Source organism: Mustela nivalis (assembly GCF_964662115.1).
Source record: "Mustela nivalis genome assembly, chromosome: 1".
Lineage (NCBI taxonomy): Eukaryota > Metazoa > Chordata > Mammalia > Carnivora > Mustelidae > Mustela > Mustela nivalis.
Window position 1 is genome coordinate 113,074,140 of NC_139020.1, and position 19,933 is coordinate 113,094,072.

At 51.0% G+C, this 19,933-nt stretch overlaps 1 protein-coding gene across 1 annotated transcript; it reads right to left on the minus strand.

The window, feature by feature from the left end:
- Window positions 1–856: 856 nt before the first annotated feature.
- On the minus strand, window positions 857–11,461 carry LRRC15 (leucine rich repeat containing 15). The gene is made up of 2 exons (XM_082690363.1): window positions 11,388–11,461; window positions 857–3,549 (listed from the first exon to the last, which is right to left on the minus strand). Exon 2 carries the CDS (start codon window positions 3,542–3,544, stop codon window positions 1,793–1,795), a length of 1,752 nt encoding a protein of 583 aa, XP_082546489.1. The 5' UTR covers window positions 3,545–3,549; window positions 11,388–11,461; the 3' UTR covers window positions 857–1,792.
- Between the last annotated feature and the right edge of the window lie 8,472 nt (window positions 11,462–19,933).

The following is a 19,933-nucleotide window of genomic DNA, read 5'->3' on the forward strand; positions in this document are numbered from 1 at the left end:
TTTCCTGGACAAACACAGAAACCTGAAATTCTCCATGTCGCGGTTTTCACTTCTGAACTGGCAGACTACTTGTCGGGACAAAGACATGAGTTGCCACGAGCACAATTTCTTTACCGGTGTGAGTACATGGCTGGCAGGAAGGGTGGTGAATTTATGTGGCTAGCACTCAAGGAGGGCGATAACTGTACACCAGACAGCTCAAGTCTTAACAAGCAGGCCACAGGCAGCAGGAACTCCCCAGAGCCCCCCAGACGCAGGGTGACCTATCTGTGTACCCCGACATTGCCTCCCATATGTGAGCATTCTGAACTTCCGTGTCTAGCCGACTGGAACACTGATGGAGAATTTTACCACCCTGGAAAGATCACCAGGTTCCACTACACTTGGCTGTTCAATCGAAGGATCTCATCTCGGAACTATTTCACTTCCCCCAAATGGAAAGTGAAAATTAAAAACAGATAGAGGCAGAATATGCCCAGAAAAGGCCCAGGCAGAGAGGCCTCTGCTAAGCAGCAGACAGTTCACTGGCAGAGAAGCGTGTGTGTCTGTGGGGATCTCTGCTGTCTGCCTCTCACCGGGTCGTTCTGGGGGCTGCGGGGTGGGGGAATCTGCTAACAACGTACCCACATCGTCTCCTCCACCCCTGGCAGCTGGGCCTCAGCAAGGGCAGGCTGGCAGGGGCATCAAGGGGCCGTCCTGGCTCATGGGGACCCATCTCCACCAGCCTGTCTTCTCCAGTAAGAGCCTGGGATGGAGGATACTAGTGATGTCCTGTTTCTTGGTCTGGATACTGGTTACACGGGTGTGAACTGTTTGTGAAGAGATATCACGTGATCTACACAGTCACACGCCCACGTTTCTGTACGTGTTATACTTCGGTAAGAAGCTAAAAGAGACAAACCTTAGGGATGAACTTAAGGACCCCCTCCCCCCACACACCCCCAGGACCAGGGTGCTTTCTCTATCCAGTACCAGTAAGCTGATTTTCCAGGTTGCTAAAGGTCAGACATTCTACATATCTTATTCCTCAAAGGACCAACATTTTCCAAGCAAAATTTGCAGTTTGGAAATCTCTGCGAGGCTGACGTGTTGCCCAGGTGCCTGTCTTCCTTTTCCGGGTATCGATCCCGTGAGAGACACTGACAGCGGCTCTCTCTGCAGGCACGGAGGGACCTCTTTCACGGCGTCCTGAAAGCCAGGTGCTTGGCAGCTCTGAGGAACCCAGTTGAGGGGGTGGAAGCCTTCTGTGAGGAGAGAACTCACCCTGCTTCAGGAGCAGAAAATCAAGGGAGACCTTTCATTTGCCGGGACCGGGGAGAGGCATGCCACGGCCGGGAGCAGAGCGAAGGAAGGGAAATCAACTTACTTCTTACTTGGGAGAGAAGCTGTCCCTGTGGAGAACTATTCCCACAAAAAGTGAGCAGGCGTGGTGATTGAGTCTACTGAGGCCAGCAGGACCGGGGACGCAAGGAAGCTTGTTGTCGGAGGAGAGCTGGTGAGGCTGTGGAGAAGGGCTTTCTCAAATGAAGCCCAGGGATGAGAATGAGAAACCCCACGGGGTTTTGCCATGGCGGGTGGGATCTCCCTGGTGGCAGGAAGTCCCACAAGATCTGGTTCTCCTCTAGTTCTCTAGAGGAGAACCAGGCAGGTCAGGAAAAGCTGATGCGCACCTTTCTCTCGGGGACCAGCGAGAGGGAGCGGGGGTCGCTCTGTGGACCCAGGGTTGGGGCGCAGCGATGAAACTCCCAGATCCTCCAGCAGCTGCACTGTTCCCCAGCCCTGCCCCGCCTCTTTAGCACTCATTGGGTGCCTTCATCTGCATCAGGACTGTGTGGTCCCTCTTCTTGCAACAGCAACAGCAGATGCAGGCAACCAGAGAACAGACCAGGGCAATGATGCCGATGACAATGGCAGCGATGGCCAGCCCACTCTGGGCCTGGGTCATGCCCCATGTGCCACGGTCTTCGGTGACCTCGATGGTGGTCAGATCGGTGTAGTCCTCCATGGGGCTGGTGAAGTCAGTGGTGGAGATGGAGGTGGTATCAGGGTAGCTGGGTGTGTCTGGGTACTGTGGTGACTCCGGGTAACTGGGCACCTCAGGGATCACTGGGGCCTGGACACTGGGGACAACCGCATTGACGTTGATAATGATGAGGGACTGACCTCGGACGCTGGGTGGGCTGAAACACACCGGGAGAGTATCCGTCCCCAACCTGGGCTTGTTGAGCAGGAGCCAATTGTGGAGCGGAAGGATGTCTGAGTCACACCTCCAGGGGTTGTCATAGAGCCGCAGCTCACACAGGTTCCCCAGGTGATCAAAGATGCCCATGGGCAGGTTCTCCAGCTGGTTGTTCTGCAGCTGGATGGTCATGAGGCCATTGACGTGGGCGAAGATATTCCCAGGGAGCTGTCTGAGGCGGTTGTTCTGCAAGGAGATGTTCTGCAGGTTGACCAGCATGCGGAAGACGCTTCCGTCCAGCTCTTGCAGTGCGTTGGTGTGGAGGGACAGCTCCCGAAGCTCCGCCAGCCCGTTGAAGGCATCTGGGGAGATGTAGTTGATCTGGTTACGGCTGAGGATCAGCACCTGCAGCTGGCGGAGGTTGCTGAAGACGTTGTCCGGGACAGAAGTGATGTGGTTGTCGTAGAGCCAAAGCTCACGCAGGTTGTGCATCGGCCCAAAGATCCCCGGAGAGAGCTCCTTCAGGGAATTCCCAAAAAGGGTGAGACGGTTGAGCTGGGGCAGCTGCATGAAGATGCCAGGAGGCAACTGGGAGATGTGGTTGTTGGACAGATAGAGCTTCTGGAGGTTACGGTTGTTGTGGAAGAGGCCAGGGGAGAGCATACCAATCTGGTTCTGCTGGAGGGCCAGCTCCTGGAGGTTTCCACACCCATCGAACGTGCCCATGGGGATTTCAGAGAGCCTGTTCTCATACAACCGGAGGACCTGGAGATTGCCCAGGCGCTGGAAAATCCTGGGCGAGAGGTGGGTGAGGCTATTCTTGCCTAGATTGAGCTTCGTGAGGCCCACCAGGTGGTCAAAGACGCCGTCGGGGATATATTCCAGGTGATTGCCATGCAGCTGTAGCTCTTTGAGGTTGCTGAACTGGGAGAAGTGTGCCGGCTGGATCTGCACCAGCTGGTTGCTGGACAGAAGGAGCGACTCAAGGTTGTTCAGGCCATGGAAGAGGCCAATAGGCAGAACCTGAAGCTTGTTGTTGGCAAGGCTGAGGTAACGCAGGGAGCCTAGGTTACGGAAGGCACCAGGCATGATGTGAGACAGCTCATTCTTCTCGATCCTCAGCGCGATGAGGGCTGAGATGTTGAGGAACGGGGACTCACTGAGTTCAGTGATGTGTGTGTTGAGGATCTGCAGGCTCATGGCATTCCAGGGCAAGGGGGTGGGCACCGCCACGATGCGTGCCCCCGAGCACTCCACTTGGGAGGCCCTGGAGCAGGTGCACTCACTGGGACAGCCATAGTAGGCCAGCCCTGCACTCCAGGCTTGGCAGCCCACCAGCAGAAGAAGGTAATGTTTCAGTGGCATGGCCTCTACAAGAGGAGAGAGCTCATGTTAGTCAGGGCCATCTCACCGACACTGCCATTATATTTAAGCCAACATCTTTGGTGCAAAACACTGGATTGCCTTCGAACGCCATCATCGCAGACTCCAACTTACGCTACTATGATCTGGTCAGTCAGTCTCCTCCACCTTCTCCCCATGCCTTTGCCCAAGCAATTCCCCCCACCCATGGTACTCTTTGTCCTCATCTGAATCTTTCCCATACTTCCAAGTCCACCTCAAATGCAGTCATCTCTAGGAAGCTTCCCCAGATACCGTGAGTCAGCATTAGTTACCCTCCCATGCAGGGGTCTTCCCCGTGTCCACTAGGGCCATGCCGTAGTTAGCACCGTATGGCATTTGCTGTGTTCCTGTCTGTGTCCTTCTCTAGTCGATAAGCTTTTCAAGGGCAGGGATGTTCATCTTTCATCCCTATAAGTCCCTTAAGGCGGGAACAGTATCTTGTCTGGATACAAACCCCCTGGATCACTCATCTGTGTATCCCCCAGAGCACCTGAACTTGTTGGTTGGACACGATCTCCTCAGGAGGAACAGATAGGAGATGAGACCAAATAAATAGGGCCTGAACTTGGGAGAAGATGCTAAGACCACACACTTGGAGGTCTGCTGGGCAAGCAGCAGCAGCCAGCTAAGGTGGGACGCACTGCTGATCTGGTGGAAAAGGCTACAGGGCAAGCTCAGCTCTTCCCCTGCCTGGTGCCCCAGCCCCACCCCCACCCAGCACCACCTGGCCCTTTGTGAATCTGTTCACAGGTGCTTAATGGCGACTTAATTCAAACCACCTTCCCAATGAAAGAAAATGATCTGGGCCACTTCCCATCTCACTGGAAGAGGCTTTTGTGGCTCAGCCAATGCCTGGAGCCAGCCTTCTGAGTACTAGTTCCAGTTTCCACAAGGAAACAGTAAGTGAGTAAGTCCCAGAAAACCTAAGATGCACTTTGAGCTCAAAGGGGATAGGGCCAGATCCTCCCACAGGCGTGGTGTTGATCTGGGGGTGGAGCCCAGTTCATGAAAGGTTGAATGTTTGAGGTCAGGGGTGACGAGAATTACCTATCTACATAATTAGAGATCACGTATACAATGTGGTGGGGATAGGAGGTCTGGACGGAGCTCTACCTGCATGAATAGTTAAGAACCACTAACCAGCTGTTGGACCTTGAAGGAAACTTAGAGCCCTCAAGCTCAGCTTCCTCATGTGTTAAGTTGAGAGGATCACCTCCGCCCCCTTTTGAGGCCACTGAGAGGAACAAATAGTCGAAAGGATGTGAGGGTGTCTCACACAGTGCTGTGCAAATGCGTGCGACTGTCCGGGCTCATCCACAACATGGACTCTGCCAGATAGGAAGGCCTCAAAGTGGTTTTGATCTTGGCATTCTTACTCCAGGGACTAAGGATTTCTGTGTCTGTGTAGAGCAGCCTCTGTAACTTCCATCTGAGGTTCAAAGGAGTCTCTAACTTCCAAAGGGTTAAAAGCGGCTGATCATACGTTCCCACTATTTTATGGGGATGAAGGAAGCAGGGAAACCGAGGCTCAGACCTTAAGGCCTGGAGCTCCAGATTCTTGGGTGAGCACTTTGATGCTCTTTTAACACAATGCATCTCCTTTTAATGAGCAAAAATCCTGAGTCAGAAAAAAATTTTCAAATGATGATGTGTAGGACATAAACTGGCTGGGTGGAGAAGGTATTTCTCAGGCTCTCTTCCTGAACTCATGGGGTCCTAGTCTGGGCCCACGACTCAGAATAATCCAGACTTCCCCACCTGGCCTTGAGTCAAAGCACCTTTATCCGGCCCTGTGCTGACAAGCCTGCTCTGAGGACAGAACCCAAGTTCACCCACCCAGACCTTGATTTTTTTTTTTTAATTTATTCACAGCCATCCAAACCCTGACCTGTTGTAATCTTGCATTAAAAGCTTGATGGAGGAGAGAAAGAATAATAATTTGGCCAATAGAGTCTAGATGCTGAGACATGGGGCCAGATGAAGTTATGGACACATCTAGAAGGACGAACCTACCTAGACAAAAGTCAAGTCCAGAACCTGAGAGTGGAAAATGAATAACCTAAACAGGGGGCACAGAAAAAGTGACTCAACATCCACCCCAGGAGAAAGATTTAAGGTTTTTTATTGATAGTAACAGAGAAAGGAGACTATCCAGAAAAACAAATGTGATCTTAGCCGGCACTATCAACAGAAGTATGAAGTATGGAACAAAGGAGGTGACCCTCTTCCTCTGCCCTGCCCTGGTCAGGCCACACCTGTCCTGCCATGCCCAGTCCCACCCTGAACTTCAAGAAGACTAATAACAAAACTGTCTCTTGAAGGCCTGCTAGAGAAGGGCAAGGGGAGGGTCAGGAGTCCCAGAAACCAGAATATCTGAGCATCTGTTGAAGGAACTATGCATGAATACCTAGAAGAAGAGCATCTGTGAAGGAAGCTACTGGCACGTTCCAAGGATACAGGAAGGACTGCCCTGGGACTCACTATGGCTTCCGAGGTCAAAAGTGGTGTGTAGAAGCTCTGAGGCAGCCTATTTCATTTCACCCCCAAAGAGAGCTTGTCTGAATCAGAATGGACAACCCATGGAGGTGGTAAGCTCCCCATCACTGAAAGTGTTCAAGCAGAGACTAAGCAACTGTCTGGAAAGGAAGCTGGACAGAAGATCCCTATACCTGCTGGGTACAGAACTGGAAGACAGCTGATGGCCTGTCTATCCCCAGGACTTCAGGATTCTAAGGCTGAGTCCCAGAGCCAGGATATGAGATCCATCTACCAAGATGGATCGTGCCTATGGTCCCAGGGGCCTGGATGGGCAGGTAGGGGTGTTTGGCCGCCGCCGGGTACATGTGTGTGCGAGACTTACCTCTGGACTGATTTCCAAAAGGTGGAGCTCTGGGGCACCTGATGATGTGCTAGCTGGTACTTAGCTATCTTTAATGCTTACTCCTATCCCCAGCATGCTTCAGAATGGTGTCATAGCCCAACAGTCAGAGACTAAACTAAGGGTCCATAACGCGGCAAACCCAAGGCAGTCTCTGTCCAATGTCCCCATCTGTCAGGGAGGGTGTGGGAGGAGGTGCCCTTGGAGGACCCATTCCAGATCTTCTCTGCACCTGCATTCCCCAGCTGGGGTGGGGGCATCAAACCAGCCCCAAGAAGGGCTCAGGGCCAGGGCAGGGTGCCTCCTGGCTTGGGAAGAAGAGAGAAAAAAGAATCCCCTTATGGGAACAGAGCCACTGTTGTTTAAAATGAGCCACACTCAGCTTGACAAATATTGCAAGAATTTGCAGATTTTCCTTTTTATAAACCCTCATGTCTGCACAGTGAGTCTACCCTGGACCCACATGTGGCAGTTTCCTGTTTTCCAGCACTTGTCACCGCCACAAGGCACTGACTACTCCAAAGGCCCTCCGAAGAGCCCACCTCAAACCGAGCTGCAGAGCCCTCTCAGGAAGGAGGGGCCTTAGAAGCAGGGCTGGCCAGCCAGCTGGCCCTGGGATGTGGAGCAAGCGGGGCAAACGTACTGAGCAGCCCGTGGCCCTCAGCAGCCCGGCACGCAGCAGCCTAATAGCCCACGCTGCCCAGGGCCGCTTGGCAGCTGTGACAGATGCCAGTTAAAGACCTACAAAGCTACCCTAATTATACCCTCCTCTCCTGGGCAGCCAAACGCGTTCCCCATCACTGCAACAACCCAGTCCAGCCCCCGTCCTAGGAGGAGGGCCAGCCTAGGATCTGTCGATCGCCCAGGAATTCCGTGAACCAAGCGGACAGACAGACAGCTCACCTGGACACTCCGACGCGGTCCCTCCCTCAGGAATAGAAGCGCCTGGCCCAGGGCTTGGGCTGTGAGTCTCTTCAGCGAGAACTACCTGTGACTCATGACTGAACACATAATTAGCCTGGAAGCCCTGGGCTTTGTTGGTTGGTGGGCTGGCACTTTTTGCTTTATTACCATTCTTCACATCCCCGAAACATGATGTCCCCTGAGAGGAGATGCCTTCTTATGTCGATGCCACAGAGCAAAGCTTCTGGAAAGAGCCCGGCAGACAAACATGCTACTCTGGTCTTGATGCTAAATTGGAGTATGAGTTTGGGTAAATTCTCCAGGCCTCAGTTTCCCTCCTGCAAAGACTTCCAAGGGCCCTCAATAGCACTGATATCTTCTGACCAGAAAGCTTGAAAGGAAATACTGACTGAAACCCCACCATTCTCTTCATCCTCCCCCATACAGGTCACCCCGAAGGGCCCAACACCTCCTGGCCTGGCCCCACCTTCACATGGAGCCCAGAAGAACTCATACCCAGCTACCTCGTTTCAGGAGTTTTCCTGGCAGGGAGGCACTCCCCACCCTCCCCACCCCCCGGTGATCAGTGCATCTTCAAATAGCCAGGAGCCATTTCATGGGATTAGGGAGCGTCTGGTCCTGCCTTGTCCAGTGCACCTGGGGAAACTGAGGCCCAGAGACAAGAACTCCCTCCCTGGCCTATACCCTCTCCCCAGAGAGGTCTCCTTAACCCTGATGTCATCGGCAGTGACAGGCTGCCCCATCCAGCCAAGGGAGGCATCAGGCTTGTGTTGCTGAGGGCTTCCATCCTATGGCCTCACGTCCGCACCTCCGCAGCCCCCTCCAGCCAGTATCCGCTTCCATCAAGCTGCTCATCAGGCTCAATCCAGCAGGTCCAAAATCACCGACTGAGAGGCTCAATGTATAAAGACGCTCCCATCTCGTTAAACAGGGGGTACCCACCCTATACCCATTAGTACATAAAAATCATCTGGAAGATCCTGGGATGCTTGCTTCATAGACCTGACCTCACAGCACTGCAGCCATGAGGATTAAAGGAGTACTCCCTACAACCCTTAGAGTCCTCCTTGGTGCTACTCTTGGTGCTCTACTAAATGTCAATGACAATTCCTGTTCATTCTGCTGTGGAGTAAAACCAGGATCTCCATGGCTCCACCCACAGGGGTCCTGATTCCTAGGTCTGGCTGGGCCCAGGAGTCTGCACTGTTTAACAAATTCCCCAGGTGACTCTGATGTACGTGCCTACCTTCGACACTTAGAAGCACCCCTTGGGGTGTAGCCCAGCCTCAAGACATGCTCCTGACCTGCATCATTTACTGGCAAGAACAGAGAGACTGAGCTCAGGACCAGGGAGGCTGAATGTTGGGCCACGACGTCGCCTAGAGACCTCTGCTCATATTTCCTTCCGCAGCCCTTTCTGCAGCTGTGTCAGAAGCCTGGTATTGGTGCTAAACTGAAGCCAGCCATAGAGGCTACTTCCAGAAGCAGTGCTTAGAGCCCGGGGCATCAGGGCGCAAGGGCTTTTTGAGACTATCCAGTCAAACCAACTGGTTATTTTGTAGATGGGAAAACTAAGGGGCCCGAAGTGGGGAGGGGACTAATCCAAAGTCATACAGTCAGTTGAAGATTTCCAACACCCAGAGCAAGACTCTACCGAAGTGTAGAGCTTGGTGAACCCCTGAATCTTATCACGAGGCTTCAGGACCTTATCAGCCACGTGTGTGACGGTGCCTGGAAGAGGGGAAGAGGTGGCTTTACTCCTCTGTCCTAAAATAGCGGCAGGCTCATATACAAGCCACCCTCCAGCTGCCCAGCATTATTAACCAAGGCCAAGCGCCCCTCCCAACTCCCAGGCTGCACAGTTTGGGGGAATGTTCTTCCTTAAAGCTGCTCTTATGCCCATGTTAGCTCAGTTTCACCTGGAGTGGCCTGGAAGAGCAGATGGAGGGAAGGAGCAGAGGGGTTGCCAGGAGGGGTTAATCCCATAATTTCAACACGCAGCCTCTTCAGGGATTTACCCGAATTAAAAACATTGCATCCCAAACACAAGGCATCCTGGAGCCCCAGGGGAAGACCGGCCACACCCTCACTCCCCACTTGGCTCAGCTGTGACCCCATCTCTCCTGGACCTTCAAAGCCGAAACATTGTTCGTTTGTTTAAAAAAGAAAATGAGTAAGAAAAAGTAATTCCTTTCCAGCCCCAGGGTTTGGGGAGGTAGGGCTTCCGGCAGAGACCAGAGCAGGGCTGTAATTAGCCTGGCAAAGCGGCAGGGGGTACAAACTTGCCAGCAGAGCAGGGAGAATCTCCCACTCGGGGCTGAAGCTACAGCCCCCTCCTCAGGCTGACACCTTGTGGACCCCAAATAGAGATGGGTGAACCCCCACAAGGCATCTTGGAGATGCTTTCTAAATCCTGTGCCCCCAAAGCCCGAGAGGCCATGAAACCAGAAGATATAACTGTTGCTTCGTGGTCGGGATTCTGGGAAGCAATTTGCCATGTGTAATCACAGCCTCAGGAGTACTTGCTGGCAGGACCGAGCTGGGACTGAGCTGGGACCAAGCTGGGACCGAGCTTCTCCCCTGCCTCTGTTTATTTCTCCCCATCTGGATCTACTCGCACCCACAGCCCCCCACCCCCTCCAGTTACTGAGCAAGCCCCCATGGAGCGTCCACCAGCCCTGGGGGAGCCTGGGGTGCCCTGACTTTCTGCGGGGCGTGTTCAGAATGCTCCCCCGCCCCAACCTCACTCACATGCTGGTGTCCTCATGGCCAAGCCCGCCTGCTGACTCAAGACCACAGGCAAATGGGACTGTCTGGCCTCGAATGCACCCCAGATGTCCTATCGATACAGAATGAGAGACGTGCCAGCACTTAGAGAAGTTCTAAATTCTGGGGGCAGTGGTACCAACACCGATGGGAGCTGCGGGAGATGAAGACAGGATTCCAGATAATCCCAGGGAAGCTGGAGCCTGATGGGCAGGCATCCAGCACCTTCAGCCTGAGGGACACCTTCTCCAAGAACATTGCAGACTGCCCTGAGGGAACACATTTGGCCTTGGCTCGCTCACACTCTGGCACAGGTGGGAAAGCTCTAGGAAAGTTCCGGTTTTCCTTAGCTGGTTCCTTGGCCTTGTTCTGCCTCAGTATTTGGGCAGAGACACCAGTAAAGCTACACCAGCATCACAATTTTAAATGCACACCACCCTCATCACAATTCCTTTATGGGCCTGACCCCCTGCTCAGGACTGGCAGCCACGGCCACACCTGGACATACCCAGCTGGCCAGACAGCAAAGCCACCCAAATGGAGTGGCCTAAACCACACACAGGCTCAGAACCTGAAACAACTCTGAGTCCGCCGCTGAGATCCAAACTGGAAATCTGAACCAGGCACGCCACATCGGCTGAGCTCACTCCTGCAGCAACTCTTAAGTCCCCAAAAAGAGGACAGACGTGTCTTCCGGGAGCCCCTCCATGGGTCCCAGACAGACCCACACGCAGGTCGGGCCACCACGGGCCACCGCAGTGTGTGCTGGGGAAAAGCAGTGTTCAAAAAACCCAAATCTTTGAACAAGAGAAACTCTTCCCCCCGTGGAGCTAGTTCCACAAAGAGGTAAACTGGAGGGGTCACTAGTGTTCTAAAATTAGCAACTTTCAATACATCGTGCTCCCTGCAGAACATCTGGTCAGCACGCCCAGATTGACCTCATGGGACGGTTCAGGGTCAGTGGGGCAGGAGGCCGGTCGGGGAGCCGCCGCTTAGGGGGGCTGATGGCCCCAAGCTGGCTGGGCAGTGGGAGGCCTGGCCCAGCACCCCTCCAGCTTGGCTCCACTTGGCCCCTTCATGAGAGCCCCCCAGGGGAGGCACCCCCCAGCCCCTGCCAGCCTTGCCCCGGGAGAGGCAGAGGCAGCGGGGTCCGTGGACGGCGGGGTGCAGGGATGAGTCGGCGCTGGTGGGTCCGAGGGAGGGAGGGAGGAGGCGGAGGCCGGCCTGCCCACTTACCAGCAGCGCGGCGCCCGCCCGCTGTGGACCAGAGGGAGCGCGAGAGCAAGACGCGGCTGGCTGACGGCTGCAGCAGGAGTGCGGCGGGCCAGCCCCCGCCGTATTTAACCGGTCGGGGCGTGAGTCAGCGCCGGCGGGGGCCGTGCCAGAGGGAGGGGCGGGCGGCCGGGCCTGCCGGGGGACACAGTCTGCCCTGCCCGCTCGCGTGCCCCACTGCCCTTCCGTCACGGTTTTTTTTACGGGACACATTTTACTCTTTTTCCCTTTCCTCCAGGGCTGTCCATCTCGGCTCCAGAAAAACATGAACTCTTTCTTTTATCTTTCAAACTTTTTATTAAGATGTAATTGCCGGAAGATTGGCACGAATGATAGAGGGAACACTCTTACTTGCCTAACCCAATTTACATATTGTTCACATTTTGGCAAAAGCAGTTATTTTAAGTTCCAAAGAAAGATAGTTACTCCCCTCATCCCCAACAAGTTCCGCCTAAAAACAATGTTTCAATTCCCACGGACATGGTCTTCTGTTCCCTCACTGCCCCCTCCCACAGGTGGGTGCGGTTGAGGGGCAGATTTAAGAATGAGAAGCTCCCAGAGCCTTTCACCCCGCTGCCACTCCTTACTGCCCTAGTGGGGGACAGGAAATTGGTTCTGTTCTTGGTATCACTAAGGGAGCCTGGGGTAGAAGAGGAAGAGTCCTCCTTGGTGAGGGGAGGAGGCTGCCAAACCCAGGCTTCTCTTCCAAATTGTAGCCTCAGTAAGGCAAGAGCTGCACTGGGCTTGAGCCACCTGCCTGAGCCACCAGGCTCAGTTTACCCTCTCAGCCAAGTGGGGAGAGTGATATTTACACACCATGCCTCATGGAATGCCAGGAGCCTTAATTAATGTTTGCACTGTGCTTTGAGATCTGCATGAAAGGCAGACATAAAAGTGCATAGTGTTATTACTGAAATAGTCACTTGGGTGGCTTGCCGTGGTCAAACCCAGGACCTGAATCACGGCACATTCCTCTTCATTGGAGGCACCATGATTCAGAGCCAGCAACAGAATGCACCCAGTCCATTAAGTGACATGAGCCCAGGACGGGTAAGGACTGCTTGGAGGGGTCTCCACATGGCGCCCAGCCCCAGCTCTCCAACGAGCCTCCCTTCCAAATAATATGCCAGATTAAGAACTCCCTGCCTCTTTCCACCCTGGCACTTCCGTATCTGCACAGTGGAGTTGTCAACTGCTTTTCCACAGAACCTGTTGGAATAAGAATACCATGCACCCCCCTCCCCTTACCTTCTTTCCTTCCTTCCTGATTCTAACATTCAGCCACTCCGCACCGGGAGCTGTGGACAACAGGCATGAATCATACCTTTTTTGCCCATGAGGAACTGACACGCAGGGAGGAGAGAGGAAGGATGGATATTTATGAAGCACCTGCTGTGAATCAGAGCCCACAGTCTCCTTGTCACAACTCAACAGTGTCCTATCTACACCAAGTTTCTCAACCTCGCCGCTACTGATACTTGGGACTAGAGGATTCTTGGTTGCGGGGAGCTGTCCTAGGTACAGACGTTCCTTGGAGATACTGCAGGTTCAGTTTCAGACGACCACGATAAAGCAAGTATCACAATAAAGCCAGGCAAATGGATTTTTTGTTTCCCAGGGCATATAAAAGTTGTATTTATACTATACTGTAGTCTATTAAGTGTGCAATAGCATTATGCCTAAAATAGTGTACAGACTTTAGTTAAAAATATCTTATGGCTAAAAAATGTTAACTACCATCCAAGCTTTCCACAAGTCATGATCTTTTTGCTGATGGAGGGTCTGGCTTCAATGTTGGCTGATGACCGATTGGGTGGTGGCTGTTGAAGTCTGGGGGCGGCTATGGCAAGTTCTTAAAATAAGGCAACAATTAAGTCTGCCACCTTGATCGACTCTTCCTTTTAGGGACAATTCATGTGCAACATGTAGTGTCGTTTGATACCATTTTACCCACAGCAACACTTCTTCCAAAATTGGAGCCAATTCTCTCAAACCCTGCCTCTGCCTTATCAACTACGTTTAGGTTCTTCCTGAACCCTATTTTGTCATTTCAGCAGTCCTCATAACATCTTCCCCAGGAGTAGTTTCCATCTCAAGATGGAATCCATAAGAAATAACTCCTCATCTGTTCAAGTCTGATCATGAGATGGAAGCACTTCATTCCCATCTTCAGGATCCACTTTTTTTTTTTTTTAAGATGTTATTTATTTATTTGACAGAGAGAGATCACAAGTAGGCAGAGAGAGAGAGAGAGGAGGAAGCAGGTTCCCCGCCGAGCAGAGAGCCCAATGCGGGACTTGATCCAAGGACCCTGAGATCATGACCTGAGCCAAGGGCAGAGGCTTAACCCACTGAGCCACCCAGGCACCCCAGGCTCCACTTCTAATTCTAGTTCTCTCGCTATTTCCCCCACTCCTGCAGTTACTTCCTCCCCTGGAGTTTTGGACCCTTAAAGTCATCCATGAGGGCTGGAATCAACTTCTTCCAAACTCCTGTGAATATGGAATCACGAATGCTATTAATAGCACCTAGAATAGTGAATCCTTTCCAGAAGGTTTTCAGTTTGCTTTGCCCGGGGGGGGGGGGGCTGGCTGGCTAAGTCAGTAGAGCACGTGACTGAATCTGGGGGTCATGAGTTCAAGCCCCACATTGGGCATGGAGCCTACTTTAACTTTTTTTTTCCCAGACCCATCAGAGGAATTACTATCTATAGAAGATATGAAATATATTCCTTTTTAAAAAAACATTTTATTTATTTATTTGACAAAGAGAGAGAGAGGACAAGTAGGCAGAGTGGCAGGCAGAGGAAGAGAGAGAAGCAGGTTCTCCACTGAGCAGGGAACCGGATCTGGGACTCGATCCCAGGACCCTGAGATCATGACCTGAGCCAAAGGCAGCCACCTAACGACTGATCCACCCAGGTGCCCTGAAATATATTCCTTACATAGTAAGTCTTGAAAGTAGAAATGACTCCTAGGTCCATAAGCTGTGGAATGGATGTTGTGCTAGCAGGCAAGAAAACCTCATTATCCATTTCCATCCGATCTCTTAGGGACCACTTACTTTGTCAAAGAGCAGTAATATTTTTAAAGGAATCTTTTTTGCTGAGGAGTAGGTCTCAACAGTGGGCTTCAAATATTCAGTAAACTTGTTGGAAACAGATGGGCTCTCATCCAGGTGCTGTTGTTCCATTTATGGAGCACAGGCAGAGTAGAGTTAGCATAACTCTTAGAGGTCCTAGGATTTTCAGAATGGTCAATGAGCACTAGCTTCAACTTTAAGTCACCAGGTGCCTTAGCCCCTAACAAGAGAATCAGACTGTCCTTGGGAGATCTGTAGCCAGGCATTGACTTCCCCTCTCTAGCTATGAATGTCCTTGATGGCATCTTCTTACAACAGAAGGTGGTTGTTTAGTGTAGCTACCATCATGGATGATGAGCTAGATCTTCTGGAGAACTCTCTGCAGCTTCTCCATCAGCACCTGTTGCTTCCCCTTGCACTTTCATGTTACGGAGACAGCTTCCTTCCTTAACCCTAATGAACCCTCCTCTGCTGGCTTCCGACTTTTCTTCTGCAGCTTCCTCACCTCTATCAGCCTTCCTAGAATTGAAGAGAGTTAGGTCCCAGCTCTGGAATAGGCTTTGGCTTAAGGGGGTGTTATGTAGGGTTTGATCTTCTATCCAGACCACTTGGACTTTCTCTATTAACAGCAGTAGGGTTGTTTCTCTATTTTTTTTGTTTTGTTTTGTTTTTAAACATTCGTGTGTTCACTGGAGCAGCACTTTTAATTTCCTTCCAAAACTCGTCCTTTGTATCCACAACTTGGCTAACTCTTTGGTGCAAGAGGTCTAGCTTTTGGCCTGTCTCAACGTTCAACATGCCCTCCTCGTGAAGCTTAATCATTTCTAGCTTTTTTTAAGGCTTTTATTTATTTATTTGACAGAGAAAGACACAGCGAGAGAGGAAACACAAGCAGGGAGAGTGGGAGAGGGAGAAGCAGGTTTTCTGCCAAGCAGGGAGCCTGATTTGGGGCTCGATCCCAGGACCCTGGAATCATAACCTGAGCCAAAGGCAGACGCTTAATGACTGAGCCACCCAGGCGCCCCTCTAACTTTTGATTTAGAGCAAAAGATGTGTGACTCTTTCTTTCATTTGAACACTTAGAGGCCATTATGGGGGCCGTTCACTGGCCTAATTTCAATATTGTTGTGTCTCAGGGAATAGAGAGGACCCAGGAGAGGGAGAGAGGTGGGAGAATAGCTGGTCAGTGGAGCATTTAGTACACACACAACATCTATGGGTCAAGACCACTGTCTTGTATGGGTGCGGTTTGTGGCGATCAAAACCAATTACCATAGTACCAACAAAGATCACTGACTGCAGATCCCCTTAATAAATATAATCATAAGGAGAAAGTTTGAAATATTGGGAGAATTACCAAACATGACACAGAGACATGAAATGAACAAATGCTTTTGGGAAAATGATGCTGACAGACTTGCTCAACAGAAGGTTACTCTAAATCTTCAATTTGTTAAAAAAATAAAATAAAATAAAAGGCAGTATCTGGGAAGTGTAGTAAAGCAAATTCAAACAAGTGAGGTGTGCCTGTATCATGGGTGCTTAATCATCCCTGGGCTCTACCCACTAGATAGCAGCAGCATCCCTCCCAAGTTGTGACAGCCAAAAATGTCTCTACAATTTGAGAACACAGACACACACATACACATGCATGGTTGAGAACTACTTGTCTACCAATAATTCTGTGAGTGGGAGTAATTGTCCCTGTTTTACAGATAGGAAGACTAAGGTCCAGAGCAGTTAATTAATTTCCTCAAGATCACATGCTAAGTGACAGAAAAAAATTCAAACCCCAGACTGTGAGTTTTGTGCTCATCCCAGCACTGTGTGCTCGTACACACATAACTGCTACAGGTAGAGGTGTGGCTGTGTTTAAATCGGTCTAGAGTAAGGATTTGGGCAAAGTCTTCAGCATAAGGTGGCTAAATGTGGGTGTGTTTGGAGGGATGAAGCTTGAGTTTCCTGCAGAAGGTGGCCTTACATGATGAGCAGGATCCAGAATTGTGGGGACAGTGAGTCAAGGAAAATTATCGACTCAGACTAAAGAGAGAAGGCTTTCCACCAATGCTGAGTTTGGTGGGAGCCCAGGGGTTGTGGCAGGTCTCCCTGGAGAGGACTGGGCTGTCTCCCTGAGGGGCATGATGTCCCTTGCAGGCAATAGGAAGACACTGGGGGTTTTGGAGGACAGTAGAGGCACAGTCAGAGCCACATCACAGGATGAACACCATGGCAGGAATTCAGGTTTCATGAAGGACCCTTGGCTGTCCACAAGGCACCCAATTTTCAAAGCACTCCTATCACCCTCTTTGGTCTTCATGACAGGACATGGCTTTCAACACAGTAACCCAGTCCATGCAGGAAGGACCAGTTCCCCAGTGACAGAACCTCTGAGCTTAGGTCCCTGAGGCCCCGTCTTTCATAGGGAAGCACAGTCTCTGTCACAGAGAAAACAAAATGGCCCCAGTTGGTCCCCAGAAGTGAGATGTGTTGGTGAAAGTAAAAGCCTGATTCACCAGCCACAGGCCCTGTGAACCTCAGGGCTCACTTTCCAGCCCCCCTGGGAGAACCAGAAGGGCCATGCTGTCCCCTGGGGCTTCAGAGAAGTCCAGTCTTTCTCACCCGTGCATGTTTCTTGAGTTTAGTTAATAGCACAGAGTCCAGAGAACTGGAGGTGATGTTATCCTTTCTCCAGCACCCTGAGAGATGGACTTGTGGCCCTGCTTGGTTCACTTCAGGGATGGGGAATTCAGGACCGTATGGTGAAATTCTCTGGGTAGACTGGCAGGATATAAAAGATGGGGAACACCCAGGGCTGCTAGCGATGTGGGTGGTCTCGCACACTGCCGATGGGAACCTAAACTGAGAGAGCAACAGCTATCAAGCCTCAAAATGTGTAGAGCCATTCACCAGATCTGTGCCAAATAAATAGACATGACTGTGTGTGTGCACAAAGTTACATGCCCAAGAAAGCTCAGTGCAGTACTGCTTGTAAAAACAGATTATTGTAAACAATACAAATATCTGTTCATAACACAATAATTCCATGCATTGCAAAAAGCCATACCAAGTAACCAATTTTAAAAGATGGGTTACATTGGGCAGTTGGTTGTGTCTGACTCTTGGTTTTGGATCAGGTCATGGTCTCAGGGTTGTGAGATTGAGCCCTGGGTGGGGCTCCATGCTAAGCATCGAGTCTGCTTAAAAATCTCTCTCCCAGGGTGCCTGGGTGGCTCAGTTGGTTAAGCGACTGCCTTCGGCTCAGGTCATGATCCTGGAGTCCTGGGATCGAGTCCCACATCGGGTTCCCTGCTCAGCAGGAAGTCTGCTTATCCCACTGACCTCTCCCCTCTCATGCTCTCTCTCTTTCATTGTCTCTCTCTACCTCTCAAATAAATAAATAAAATATTTTTAAAAAAATCTCTCTCCCTCTGCCCCTCCCCACCTCTAAAATAAATAAAATAAATAAATGAATCTTTGGGGAAAAATGGGATACAGCTTTATTTGCTGAAGAAGAAAAATATACCTGATGTATTAAGCAGATATATATATAGATAGATACATGTAAATATATAAATAAAAATATGATTGCCTTTACTGGTTTTAGGGGGAAATATACATAGATACCTCCTCAGTTATATTTCAACATATGGGAAATGTAGTGAGGAAAAGAATCTTCACAAAACACTAGAAGATGGTACAAAACATCAATTTTCCAATCGAATGGCTCGCAGGGTCAGATCAGCACCCAAGGCTCTTGTCCAAGCCTTCTCCCCCACCTTCCTCCTCCTCCTCCAGGTCACCCTGCTCTGCTCCCACCCGCTGCTCCCCGTACAGAGGCCCAGCTCTGTTGGAGGCCGAGAAACCACGAAGGCCCCACCTGGTCCCTTGCTCATTCCCAAGGCCCTGGCTGCTCCCTGAAGGAGGAATTTTAGGTTGTTCCTGAGAGCAATGACTCACAAAGACCAACAAACAGCCACCCCTATCACTCATGTGGACAGCATCTCATAACAGGACTGAGAAAATAGGTCGCCATCCATGTCTTTGTCGATTTTCTTGGTTTTATTAAAAAATGTCCACCACGCAGATGAAGAGGAACAGGAAAGAACATTGCAGGTGAGAGAGAATTTCATCCAGTTATAGATCTGTATGCATGTGTGTGTTTCTGTTCAGACGCGTGTATGTACACACGCATACACATGTGATCTCTGTAGCTCTGTATACATGCTTAAAGTAGGGTGCAGAAGGGTGCGCCCACATCTGCTGTGGTAGGTAGAAGAGGGGATCAGTGACAAACACGAAATTTTTATCACTGCGTGTTGGCTTATGCTCCATTTAAATAAAAATGCATGTCTTTTTTTAAAAGATTTTATTTATTTGACAGAGAGAGATCACAGGTAGGCAGAGAGGCAGGCAGAGAGGCAGCAGGAAGGCAGCGATGCTCATCACTATACCACCAATGCCCGTTCAGGGAGGGAGGAGGAAGCAGATTCCCCGCTGAGCAGAGAGCCTGATGCGGGACTCAATTCCAGGACCCTGGGATCAGGACCTGAGCCAAAGGCAGAGGCTTTAACCCACTGAGCCACCCAGGTACCCCATAAAAATGCATTTCTGAGCTGTGTCTCATGGACCATTAGAACAACTGTTTTCAAAGACAAAAAAAAAAGTTCTACTCTTACAAATATTTCTCTTTATTACTCTGAGACCTGCCTCCCTAGAACCTCCACCCTTAGGTTCTCCTCCACTCTTCAGGCCTCAGCAGGCCACCCATCTGGGCGCCATCGCATCAGACGTGTGGAACCCACAAACAGGCTCACTTCCTTCCATCTGCCCTTTAGACATATCAGGCACAGTCCCTTCTCTCAACCGTCCTGGTTGCTCCCCATGGGGCCCCGCGTTCACTCAGCAAACGGAGCATTCAGTAAGCGGCAGGTCCTGGCAAGATGCCGGGAAACAGTAGTGAATTCGTCCCAAGAGGCACTGAAATGCATGACAGATCCTGTTCAATTGTAAAGTGTATGTGGGATGGGGCCACTTGAAGGAGCCTGCCAGCCTTCCTTGGTCATGGGAAGAAGGCTTCCCCTAGATGGTGACCCTTGAACAAAGGGATGGGAGGATGAATGGGCGTTTGGCCTCTGAGAAGAGAAAATAGCATTTGCAAGGGTTCAAAGGTACAAAAAAACATGGCTCCTTCAACACGCGGCAAAAAGTCTAAGATAACCAGAGAGCAGGGTTCGTGTGAGGGCTTAGAGGAAACACCATCCTACAAAGAGGGTAATGTGTAACATAGGAAGGGCCTCACCAGCAGGACTCATCCCACAGTCCCCAGAGCTGCTGTTTAGCAATGAGGCATGATTCTGCCCCCTCCCTGGGGAACATGTGGTGATGCTTGGAGGCATTTTTGGTTGTTACCACTTGGAGAATGCAAATGG